Source organism: Acanthochromis polyacanthus, chromosome 15 (assembly GCF_021347895.1).
Source record: "Acanthochromis polyacanthus isolate Apoly-LR-REF ecotype Palm Island chromosome 15, KAUST_Apoly_ChrSc, whole genome shotgun sequence".
Taxonomy (NCBI): domain Eukaryota; kingdom Metazoa; phylum Chordata; class Actinopteri; family Pomacentridae; genus Acanthochromis; species Acanthochromis polyacanthus.
In genome coordinates, this window is record NC_067127.1 from 11,296,858 (window position 1) to 11,308,860 (window position 12,003).

At 40.1% G+C, this 12,003-nt stretch overlaps 1 protein-coding gene across 1 annotated transcript in view; it reads left to right on the forward strand.

The window, feature by feature from the left end:
- hpse2 (heparanase 2) overlaps positions 1-8,901 on the forward strand; it is a 61,052-nt gene extending 52,151 nt beyond the window's left edge. The window contains exons 10-12 of the mRNA XM_022197025.2: positions 1,413-1,558; positions 3,632-3,778; positions 7,013-8,901. Of these exons, the coding sequence (XP_022052717.2) occupies positions 1,413-1,558; positions 3,632-3,778; positions 7,013-7,175 (456 nt within the window). The 3' untranslated portion in view covers positions 7,176-8,901. The remainder of the gene's footprint in view (positions 1-1,412; positions 1,559-3,631; positions 3,779-7,012) is intronic.
- Positions 8,902-12,003: the final 3,102 nt, after the last annotated feature.

Below are 12,003 nucleotides of genomic sequence, written 5' to 3' on the forward strand. Positions count from 1 at the left end.
CATGAAGAAGATGGAAGATTGTTAACTTCTTTATGGATGTAGCTAAATTAAAAACACTGAAATCATGAATGTCCCCCTTGGTGCAGAAACATAATGGAGCCTCATACTTTGATCGCTGAATTCAGAGACATTAACGGGGTCTCACTCAGCCGGTCTGACTCTCATTTGTCCTATTAAGCTAAACACTAAAGGTTAATTGTCATTCGCCTTGTTATCGTGCTATTACCGCAAACTCTCCACAGCTGAGGTTTGAGCGGTGTCTGGTGAATGCTGTGTGCAGGTTGTCTGTCGGTCTGTCGAGGAAGAGAGAGTCGAGAGAAAAACAGCGGGACAGCATTTTGTGCCTCAGCTGGTAATTCTCAGAAACTTTCAGTATTGTGTCCTGCCAATTCCAGTTCTGGTCAGGGATTCTAGCGCAACCACAGATTGAAATATATCAATTTATTGTTGGTTTTTCTTACATGTGTTTTGAAATCTGATCACAAAGCAGGAGTATAACATCACTCTGGCTATCTTTCACAAACAATTCTCCAGACTCCTATCTGGTCTTTGTTTTATACACTATGTAATAACCATGGATCGCAGCTCTGGCCGTACATTCATCCGTCCGTCCCTCTGGTCATGGCCAACATGATACTGTTCTATACTGTGCTCTGTTACTTCGATGCCTTGGCAGCAAATTAAGTTAAAGCCTGCGTGGAAAAAAGAAGCCCTTAAATGTTGCCATATGCAGGATTGCATGGGAACTTCCTGAGGAGCACATGTTGTTCTGGGTCTCTCGGAGAGGTGTTGAGTCTGTGTAGTCTATAGAGTGCGACTCAGTATGGTGGACCACTCAACGCCGGCAACAGAAAAACAGCCATTTACGATGTACCGTAATATTTTGGGGAAAATGTCACTTTTAAGACTTGTCAATTGTGAACGGGTCGGTGGTTGTTAAATACGACGTGCCGTGTTATACGGGGACAAGCAGGTCCAACTCAAAGTGCTCACATGTTTACACTTCATACTTCTGCCGACTGCTTTGTTCACACAGAGTAGCTGCTTTGCTGGCACATTCTTAATCCTCGCAGTTTGCGAAACTTAATCTGTTTCTACAATCTCGATGACATTTGATGGCTGGAGAAACAAAGCAGAGATTTTGGCAATATTCACTTTCAGGGAACCTAAAATCCAACATTGCTGTAATAACAGGTCTTTTTCCATTTAAAAAAAAGAGAAGTATTTGGATTTGAGTGTGTTTACAGTTAGCAACAGTTAAATGTAGTCCTTTCCTACCTGCTGACTTTTGTATTATGTCTTTAAACAGCCACTTAAATCCTGTCTTGAGGGTTATAAGGAGAATATTAACTCGTGTTGTCATTAAAGTAATGCTTAATGTTTCTCTGTGTGTAATTCTCCTGCCTTTACAGGATTACTGGTTCTCTCTGGTCTTCAAGCGTCTGGTTGGTCCGAGGGTTTTGGGTGTGCGGGTGGCTGGACTGCAGAGGAAACCGCAACCAGGACGAGTCATCCGAGACAAGCTACGCATCTACGCCCACTGTACCAGCTACTACAAGTACGTACCACAGCTCAGCTACCTTGAATTCGTGTGTGACCTGCATGAATGCTGTTTTTTTTTTCCCCCGTTTGAATCTGACAGATGACAGAACACACAACCTTCAGCGAGGCGTAGCAATACTTTAAGAATGTCCTTGAAGATTTCGACAGAGAACAGACTGCTGCTCTTTAGAAAGCTTCCCGATGTCTTCCTGTAAACACCTGAGGCTCAGTGCCAGGTGGGGAAGAACCAAATCCCCAGCCAGCCCATTTGGCTTCCCATAAATAAGCAGACCGCGGACACCCGCTCATTCACAGCTCAGAGCCTATAAAACTTAACGGGTATCACTTATCAGGTGCGTGGGTTCTGTCTCCTCGCCGTCAAAGAGCCGCTGAAAGGTGTGCCGGGCCTTTATCCCGTCTCGGATTGGCTGGAGGGGGATGTTTGAGGGGGAGGGGGAGGGACAATAAGGCAGTCTGTGCCGGGAGCAGATAAAAAGTGCCACCATGGCCTGTTCAAGGTTATCATTTAACCCAGGTCAGCGGCTGTCAGCGCCAGGCTAGACTTACGGCCTTACTCTGGACAGGTCTCGTTTACAGGTGGAGCATCTCTTGGAAAATCAGAGGAGCACTGCACAGATAGATGCTCGAGAGACGGGCAGGAGTTGCATAACAAACGGCATGCACTCAAATATTTGAGATAGCTTTCAACAAGTGGACTTGCTCAGTCGCTCGGAATGTATGGCGAATATGGGAGGAAAAAACTCACGGCATGCGGTGGGGGTTCAGACCAATTCAAGATGCCAATCAGCCCAGATTATCAGACAGTGACGCATTGAGTCTCTCAAATCCAAAGCCACTTCAGCTGACATTATTTCTGCCAATTTGTGGTTTTACATAGTCGATTCTTAAGTGACCAAACCATTGTAGTCGTGTTTGTTTGACTGCACTGTCTTGGAAAGCACAGAATATAAATGTATCCAAGCAGTCGGTGGTTTGAAATGTCTTTGCAGATTAGGTATTTGACTTTCGCTGGCCTTTTACCCCTTTTAGTGGTTTGCATGGTGGGTTTTTTTTTCCCTCCGATGCTCCAACATCAAACAGCATAGACACATGTTTATGTTCCTGATTTGGATCTCTAAGAACCTCATCATTTAAAAGGCTTCAGAGATCTTTGTCTCTCCCTCCATCTAACCATCTGATCTATCACTCTGAAATGTGGTGTTGTATATTGAATATTAGGAGTCTTTTGGCGTAATGAAATGAGCGTCTCATCCTGTGCCCAAAAGAACGCTGAACCGAGATAGCTTTGAAGATATGAGGTTCTGGAGGTGGTAACCGGGAGAGATGCCTACCAGACCATTTAGCTCTGGCCGTAAACACCAGGCCTGACATGTGGTATTCACTACAGCTGTGTTGTCTTTGTGCTCATATCTGGGCCCTTATTAGATTTTATCATGTTTGTCTTATCTGTCTCGGTTAGTTATTTACCTTCGGCCAGTATTCCTATTAAGTCGTGTCCCCACTGCTTTCCCCTAAGGAGAGGGACTCAAACACTGTTGTCTGTGTAACTCAAGAAGTCTTGCCCTTTGTGTTCACACCCTTCATCTGACCCTGAACCACACAGGTTTTAATATTGGATACAGTACAAGTGAAGCAGGGTTTTGCATTGGGGAGCCTTTATTGAGCTGATAAAATTGAATGTGGTTTGGTATAATTCATGCTAAACAAGGATGATAGGTTTTTAAGCAATGATATATGGTTGTTGTCAGAGGGAATTCTCTTATTGAGCATGCTTTATTTTGCTGTATTAATTTTCTGCAAGCCTTTTGATTCCGATTAGATCAAAGGAGCTGTGGTTTTTATCCTGTTACTATATTAGAGAGAAATATCAAAGACTTGCTTTTCTTTGTAGTCATCTCTAATTATAGAGGATTTTATTCAATATGGCAATTTAACATACGATGAATCCCCATTCACAGATGTGGAGAGGAGCCTCTTTTATTTTCTTGCCATGTCCTAAAGGTCCTTTCTGAACGTAAAGGAATATTAATGTAGTGTTCAGTTTTTAAATTACTATTTTTTTTAACAGCCATAACTATGTGAGAGGGTCCATAACGATCTATATCATCAACCTGCATCGATCGAGAAAGAAAATCAAGTTGGCGGGAACGTTACGGAACAAGACCGTCCATCAGTACCTGCTGCAACCCTACGGCACTGATGGACTCAAAGCCAAGTCAGTATCTCTCCCTGTGCTTCTCTCTGTTGCATACACATGAACACATATGCACATAGATATACACTACAGACCAAACGCTTGGAAGCAACTTCAAGTTTCTATTCACAGTGTCATTCTTAAAAAAACCAGTGTGAATTCTGTGGATTTTGGGATGTATTTGCTGCACAATCGGACTTTGCTTTCATTGATGTGCACCATTTCCCTCAGTCCACCTTTAAGAATTCATTGTTGTTACCAGACAATTGCTGAATGTTTGTTAGCAAAAGACAGGAAGGGTTTAGTTTTAGGGTTGAGATGACTTACAAGAGTCACAACTTCAATGCAAAGTGAAAAACAAATCACAGTTTGCGTTGTTCACTTTAGCTCTTTGACTTTTTAGAGTTTGCACACTAAAATCCCAATAAATCTCAACTGTCTCCCTGTCTCTATAACTACCACAGAAAGGAGCAGCTGAGTAAAGAATCAAGAGTACAGATACAAATGCCTGGTAATTATATTCATAATATATTCTGATGAGTGACTATATTGTAATCATTTTTATTTTTTGCAAAGTATACCAATGAAACTATGATTTTTCTTATTTTTTTGTATAAATTTGGTCTTGCGTCCAAACATTTGGCCTGTAGTGTACATGCATGCCAGGTTTGAATCATTTTTTTCTTCTAAAACAGCACTGTGATCTTCTTATAGAGTATTCTGCTCCATTACTGTACGCTGATCGAACAAGACAAATGCACTGCTGAGAGACCCAGGTTGTTTAAACTGCACAAGCTTACCAGTCCTAATATTGTTCATATAAAATAAACAAAAGGAAAGACCCCAAAATCCCCAAAGCTGTTTTTCCTCTGAAAGATGAAAACTTTGATAGTAGCTGTTTTCATAAAGTGATTACTTTGTGCTAAAAGTCTGAAAAACATTGACACGAGGAAGAAGGAAAACGAGAACTTTCTGGGTCTGAATTTAATAAGGTGTTAAGCATAGGTCCTTCATAAAGCTGCGGTAAATTGAACATTTTAGGAACACAAGGTGAAATTTATGCCCAGCCAGCTTATTGAGTGACTACCGCAGTACAAAACATGCAAATATACACTTGCGTGCAGTTACTACATCTTGTTTTGATTGAAATCAGGCTGTATTAATGCTAATAAAAGTTAATAAAGCAAAGGATAAATGCTAAACCTCTTTTGTCCTTTGTCAGTTAAGGCCAGTTGTTAATTTTTTATGCATTATTTATTATATGGAGCCATTCACAATGTCTTTGTTTGAATTCCCTTTTTTGTTATCCTTCAAGAGATGTTTTATTAACACATTTTTCATTTTGTACGTATTCCATTTTACCTCTCAGTGCTGTCCTCAGTGTAATTCTACCATCTATGATAGATTGCAGTCTATGTAACGAGGTAATTTAATTCCTATTTCCTCAAAATGTCCATTAAAATAAAAAGTTTATGGTTCCAGTCTCGTACGCTCTCCTCTAAGCCCCTTGGTCTGTTATTCTGACTCGGGCTTAAGCCTCAAATCCTGGAATAACAGCCTAATGACCCGGGACCGTGTGAGCATGTGTGTGTCTGTCTGTCTTTGTGTTACACGATACCTCCATACGGCCTTAATAGAGGCTGAGGCCTGATCCTTCAATAACAGCGTAATGATGGAGGATGTTTTAGGTGTTAGAACAGGATTGCGAGGCAATTAATAGGAGAGCGAGCTAACGATGGGCCTTTTTCTGGCCTTAAGTGCTTTCCTTTACCACAGGCAGTGCAGGGAGACTTTTATTTAGCAGCACCAGATGTCTATAAATTTGTGTGAGTAGTGGGACTTTTTAAAGTATTCAGGCCGAGGGAAGGCTTTGAGTTTAGTTTGATGCAATATTTGTCCTTATTAGCCATAATTTTATTTGATATTTTATTGAATATGTGGGAATTTTTAGTCCCTTTATTACCCGACATTATTGTGAGCTTTACAGTGTTGCAGGAAAAACTGATTCGAGCAGCACTTGAAAGTTGAAAAGTTGGGTTGTTCGAGGTGACATTGACTTTCTTTGGAACATGACTTACTGTGTTAGATTTCACATTTGCTGATGGTTAAAGAAAATCGTGTACGGATCAAGATAAAATATGTCAAATGAAGAAAAAAACAGTAAAAGTTATTCTCAAAAATGTGATGCAGCAGGAATATATTACAAAAACCTCCTGCTGGATTTAGTACAATTCTGTTAATTATTATACAACCTTTTTTTTTTTGATAATTGCCCTTGTACTTATCCTATTATCCATTTGTTAAAGTATGCACGTTGCACCTTGACTTACAAGTGTGCTGTGTTAAAGCAACTCTTAAAAAACTATTACGGCTATAAAATGAGGTCATGTTAGAAGTTAAATGAAAGAAAAAGAGCCAGTAATTGCCATTTTTATTAGTCTACAAACAACTGACAGGTGGTTGCATACTCTGTTTGTCTGTGCAATGAGAGTAGAGAGATGATAAGTTTTGTTTTTGCATTTATAGCGAGTGAAGGCTGCATGTGAGTCTTGGATATGATTAGAAAAGCAGCATTTTTCAATTAGGTCGCATATCTAGTTTCAAATGTTCTTCAGGGCCAAAGCAACACTAAAAAGAAAACATTTTTAAGTGATTACAATAACCCTAGTTAGTGAACTTTATTTCTTTATTGACTTTATTTCCCTTCGGGGATGAATAAAGTGATTCTGATTCTGATTCTACATCATGAGCTATTGTTGAAGATAGGTTGAGTTATAACAAACTGTATCTCAGGTAACAGTTGTTTTATGGAAAGTGGCAAATCAAATTCTATCAACATAATATTTGAATAAGTTGTCTTTGGAAACTGTGTTCCAAATATGTTAGAAATAATTTTTGTAGCTCTGTTATTGTTACTGCAAAGAGCAGCAGCAGTGATTGTGGCTGAATTTTTTTTCTTTCCTTTAGGCATCAAGTTTCAATCCAGGCAGATTCCACTCATAAAGTCAAGTGTTACTACTGTGTGGTTGTTTAATTATAAAATTGTAACAGCAGCACCCCCAAGTGTTCAACTAGCAGAATCATAATCCCGACTGCAAGATTCTCTGTCGTTGAGGTGAAAAGCCTTTTTTTTTTCCATTTGTATGTGCCAGAAAGCAGGCGAGGAGCAAAGTCGGACGTTTGTCGAATTTGGTGATGAGATTGAAGCTCCCTGAGGTAACAGAGTCTGAATTTCCTGCCTTCTTCTCTTCGTAGACATATCCAGCTGAACGGGGAGAAGCTGCTCATGGTGGACAATGAGACTTTCCCGGAGCTTAAGCCTAAGACGCTGAGGGCTGGAAGGACAATAGCGATGCCGCCCATGACCATAGGCTTTTACGTCATCAAAAACATTAACGCATACGCCTGTCGAAGATAGCATTGACCCGTCAGTCCCAGGATATATGGGTATGATCTACTAAACCACCAATCATCTGCCAGTTTGACTTTAAAGCAACCAGAGCACCACTTTCTGAAGATTTTAGTGTCTTGCTCAAGGACTCTTTAGTGGAGTGGACACTTGACTGCAGCAAAGTTCGCTGGTTAAACAAAAGCTTTTTCAACTTTTATTTCAGTGGTAGTATTTAAACCACTCTGCCAAATAACAAACAAACCCGGTTCTTCACTTGTCCTCCTCTCTGTTCCAACAAACACTTGCCCAAGACATAAATGAAGGGCTGCACTGAACACTTTCTATTTCTTTACACCAGCAAGTAATCGAAAGCTACAAGGGAAGACTACAAGGCTTGGACGGAATGTTTTGCGCCTTCATGGAGGAAGTTTTGTAGTTACAGAAAGACAATATCAAAAAACATCTTTGACCCGATGAAGCTATATCTTCCTTTCTTCAATTGTCAGACCAAGTTTTTATTTTTTGTCTGATCTTTTACTGACCTACAGACAAAGAATGCACAAGTCAGCTTCACTTTGACTTGATCTTTTCCACAAAGAGAAAAACGCTGCGGTGTGTCCAAGCTTGGACTAACCACGTGCTGCGTATGTGTGTTTGTGTGTGCACGTGTTTTACTGATAAAGCTACTGATGTGTCTGCTGGACGTGCCACTAAATGTCCTCTCTCGCCATTTCAAGTGGCTTACATTGAAAATAAGTTTCTTTGAAGGGCTGTTTTTTGTGTGTTTACGTGCATCTGTGTGCTCTTTTGTCGCACTCGTCGTCTTAACTGCAGAGTACGATGAGCCACGATGTGGCTCCAGTGCTGTTTTTGCAGTGATACAAAGCTAAGGAACAATGTGAACCCGTCCATCACGAAAAATCTGGATTTTCCTACAGATTCAACAATTCTAAAAAAAAAATCCCCATGTGCATTATTACATATCTTACTGTCTCTTTCATGTGACCCTACATTTTATAATCCTTTAATGCTGCTAGGTTCCTTTTGTACTAAATATACATGATATATTTTGCATTATTTTGTACAGATTTACTGTCATTTATTTTTAGATTATGTACTGTACATAAAAAAGGAAATTGATTTAAGTTTGATATTTTTACTTACAAACAGTATATACTTAATTTATATGACGAAATACTTTGTTTTTATATTTCTATTTTAAAAGCTATGTTAGTGGTACTAATGTTCCAAATCTGAGGCAAAATCCCAAATAATTGTAAGAATGCCTTAACTAAAAAAGGGACGGCCAAATAGCTGCAAAGGTGCAGTGGTGGCATTGAAAGGCATATGGCACACATAATTTTTTTGCAAGAAAAAGGATTTCACATCTGCATTTACTTTAGTTTTATTTCATAATATCTTAACCCTGTTTTTTAAAGACGGGCTATTTACTAGACGAAAACCACACGGTGAGTCAAAATCTTGCCTGGAGAGATTCGGTTTTGTTACTTATTTTGTGCTCTGAGCTGACAGGAGTAAGAGCAAACAGGTTGGGGCTCTTACATGGTGGAAGAACAAGAGCAGGTTCGTTGTCTCAATATGTTAAATGTAAAGAATATTTGTCTTCTGAATGTGTTTATAGTTAATGTAGAGATGTCCATATTTGTTTTGGAGAGCATTATTTTAATATGTAAAGTCTGCCTATATTATTTTTTTTGCTAAAAAGAAGTTTACGTTGATAATAAACATGTAAAATCCATACAAAGTTGTATTTGTCCTGTATGTTTGTCAGTAAAAAATCACTCATGATACAATCTACAGTCAAGCAAAAGTCAGACATAAGTTTGTCAATAGCCCAGACTCCATTCATCTCTAAACTGTAAACTCACTGTGCTGCATACAAAAGAGGATTTGGTAGTAAATTCTTCTTCTGCATAAACTGCTAAGTCCCTTCATGTGAATTCACGTTGAGCTGTGAAACCAGAGTCCGTGATAGAAGGACATGAGAAGGGTTGATTTATACTCGCACAAAGAAAAGAAGAAATGCCCTCGAACGCAGAAGCCATAAATAAAAACTGCCAAATTCTTGCAGCAACTGGAATAAGGTAACAAAGTATTAAATGTACCATTGTTGATGCGCTCACACTCACTCATTCTTATGCACACTGTTCAGCCCCAGATGTTGGAGCAGCTGGAGCGAGTCTTTGTAGTGGGAAGAGTGCTGTCCTGTCACTGCAAGAGGCAACTGATGATGGGAAACATGAAGGCAGGATGGGCTCAACTTTAAGACCTCGGTTTGAGCTGAGACAGACTCAACCTGAGCAACACTGACAACTGAGATATTCTTGGAAGGCTCATGTCGAAGAGAAAAGAATGGTTTGATCTTGGGGGTCCTTTGGCTTAAACGCTCATCGTTCAGGTGCCTTCGGTTTCTCCTGCACGAACTCGGCACAGAAAAGCTGCCCTGCTGTGTTTTCTGCGCCGATGTTTCATGACAGTGAGCAGTTAACACTGGCGGCCCTTCAAGAGCCGTGATCCAAAGCATGTACCTTTAATTATAGTTTTGTTTTAACTTCCATTCATGCGAAATCGGCTGTTGCTTTCATGTAGGAAGCAGAAATGTTTGGTCTCAGAAATGAACTTCAGGAACAGTCTCTTTTCACATGTGGTTCATTTTAAACCGGCCGACATTGTTGACATGTAAGAATCAAACCAGACTTGTTAACACCTGGCCCATTACATCTGGGCTCCTTTGAGGAGGAAAATATCATTCATTGTACCAAGTTGGTTATAGATATATGCACACTTAGATGCATAACATTATTGAAACCCCAGTGAGAAAGAGCAGGCATGCTGAGGTAGAGGAAGATAAGTGGCTTGAACTGGGCTGCACTCGCTCTAGAAAATTGCTTCAAATCAGTTGTCAGTGTGAGTTTAAATAATTCTTAGATCAGCTATAGACTGATATGGATCACAAAGCTTCAAGGCAACACATAATTTCTAATCAGAGGTTTGTTGAGTAAACCCAGTGCCTCTGTCTGAAAGTAAGGCTTTAACAACAATCGACCCAGGCAATGTGAACAATGAGGCCTTAGTGAACTTCCTGACATTCAGACCAGGATCTTATCAAGCCGGTCCATGGAAATGGTTTTGTTTGGTGAACTCTGGTTCACATAAACCTGTACCTTGTGATAACAACCGATGTGCATCACTTCCTCTGACAAAATCTAATTGTGTTGTGATTTAGGAGGACTGCACCGTGTCTGGCCACTTCTGCGTGACAGTGTCTTCTTAGTGGAGGGTAACTGCTACCCAGGCCCACCTAACACTGTTTATACTCAGTGATCCATTTTGAGACATGCAAGGCCCCCTTGCCCTGCTAGCAAACACTGAGGATTTCATGATGTTTACTCTGTATATACAGGAGTCAGCTTAAATAAGACTTCCATGAATGCTGGATCCCCAGAAAACTGATGGATTAGATTAGACTTTGGCCCGCAACGAAGAACTCTCGGCATTTTGGGCCATTTTGACCCAAGCAACGTTAATGAAACATAAATATTTATGTTACTATGAGGTTTCTTTGCTCCACTCAGAAGCCAAGCATACAGTCTGTGCAGAATATTATAACACAGATTTGTAGAAGTCATCAAAACATTCTCTGAGAAACGGCCTGCTGTTTGGTGACTGTGTGTTTGTATACATGTAGTTTATATGTAATGTGCAGTGCTCTCCAAAAGTTTTAGGAAGAAACACTAAGGATGCTTTGATATATTTTACTTTAATAACATTTTCAAAACATTACCAGACAGAATGTGGAAAAAGCACATAGGATGGGGCATGGAAGTGTACAATAGAGGTAACACTAAAATGAGTGTACGAGTGCTTTTGCTCGCAATTGTGTGTTGTGTCTATGTGTGTGTGTCTGCAGCTCTATTCGAAGTGGAGGTAAGAACACACACATACACAGCTGGGTGATAAATCAAAGGCCGAACACAATGAATAGAAAAGCTTCCACACAGGTGCACTGCACTGCACAACCACCATCAAACCGTGCTCTGTGTACACAAAACTGCTGACCAGGCCCGGTTGACTCGAGTCTTGCATCAAGATGGCAACATGAAATGATCTGATCAACTCCGAAACAGCGTTCACCGCTTCTGGATCACAGAAGGCCCAGCCACGGAGACCGCCCGACTGGCCGGCATCTGATGTTTTCATAAATATTGCTGTGAGTGTGGGAAACAGGAAAGAGGCACATCAGAGCAATATTTGGTGTCGCCACAATTTGCCTCTAAAAGAGCTCTAATTGTTAAAAGTGTGTAGCAGACAGGTTGTCTTGAACTTTTCTTTTCTTCAGGGCGTTTATGCTCTGTTAGTTGCTTCATCTGACCCCAGACAGATGCCTTCATGTTGAAATGAGCACTGTGTGGGGATCAAAGCATCTGCTGCAGGACTTCTTGCTCTTCTTGTGGTAGATTGGATTGTTCTTTATGATTTACGGGCTGAATATTTACAGTTGTCATGCTGCATGTCTCAGCAAAACGAGAAATATGAAGTTTTACTCTAAAACTAATAATAGAATCAGTGTTATTCAGGAAACTAGTCATGTCTTGTCATCAGTATATAAAAAAAAGCTTGAATAAACTCAAAGCATTAAATTGATGGAAAAACAGATGAATTTCTTAGGTCAGCCAGTTAACAGATTTTTAAAAATCCAACGCACTTGGTCATTTTTAAAGTCTAGTAACCTTCTTGCCATTAGCAGTGCACTTTTCCAAGGTTCTGTTAGATAATTGTCGTCAACCTTTGGTAAATTTGTAGTCTGTCGATATTTTTTTATGGAATTCAGATT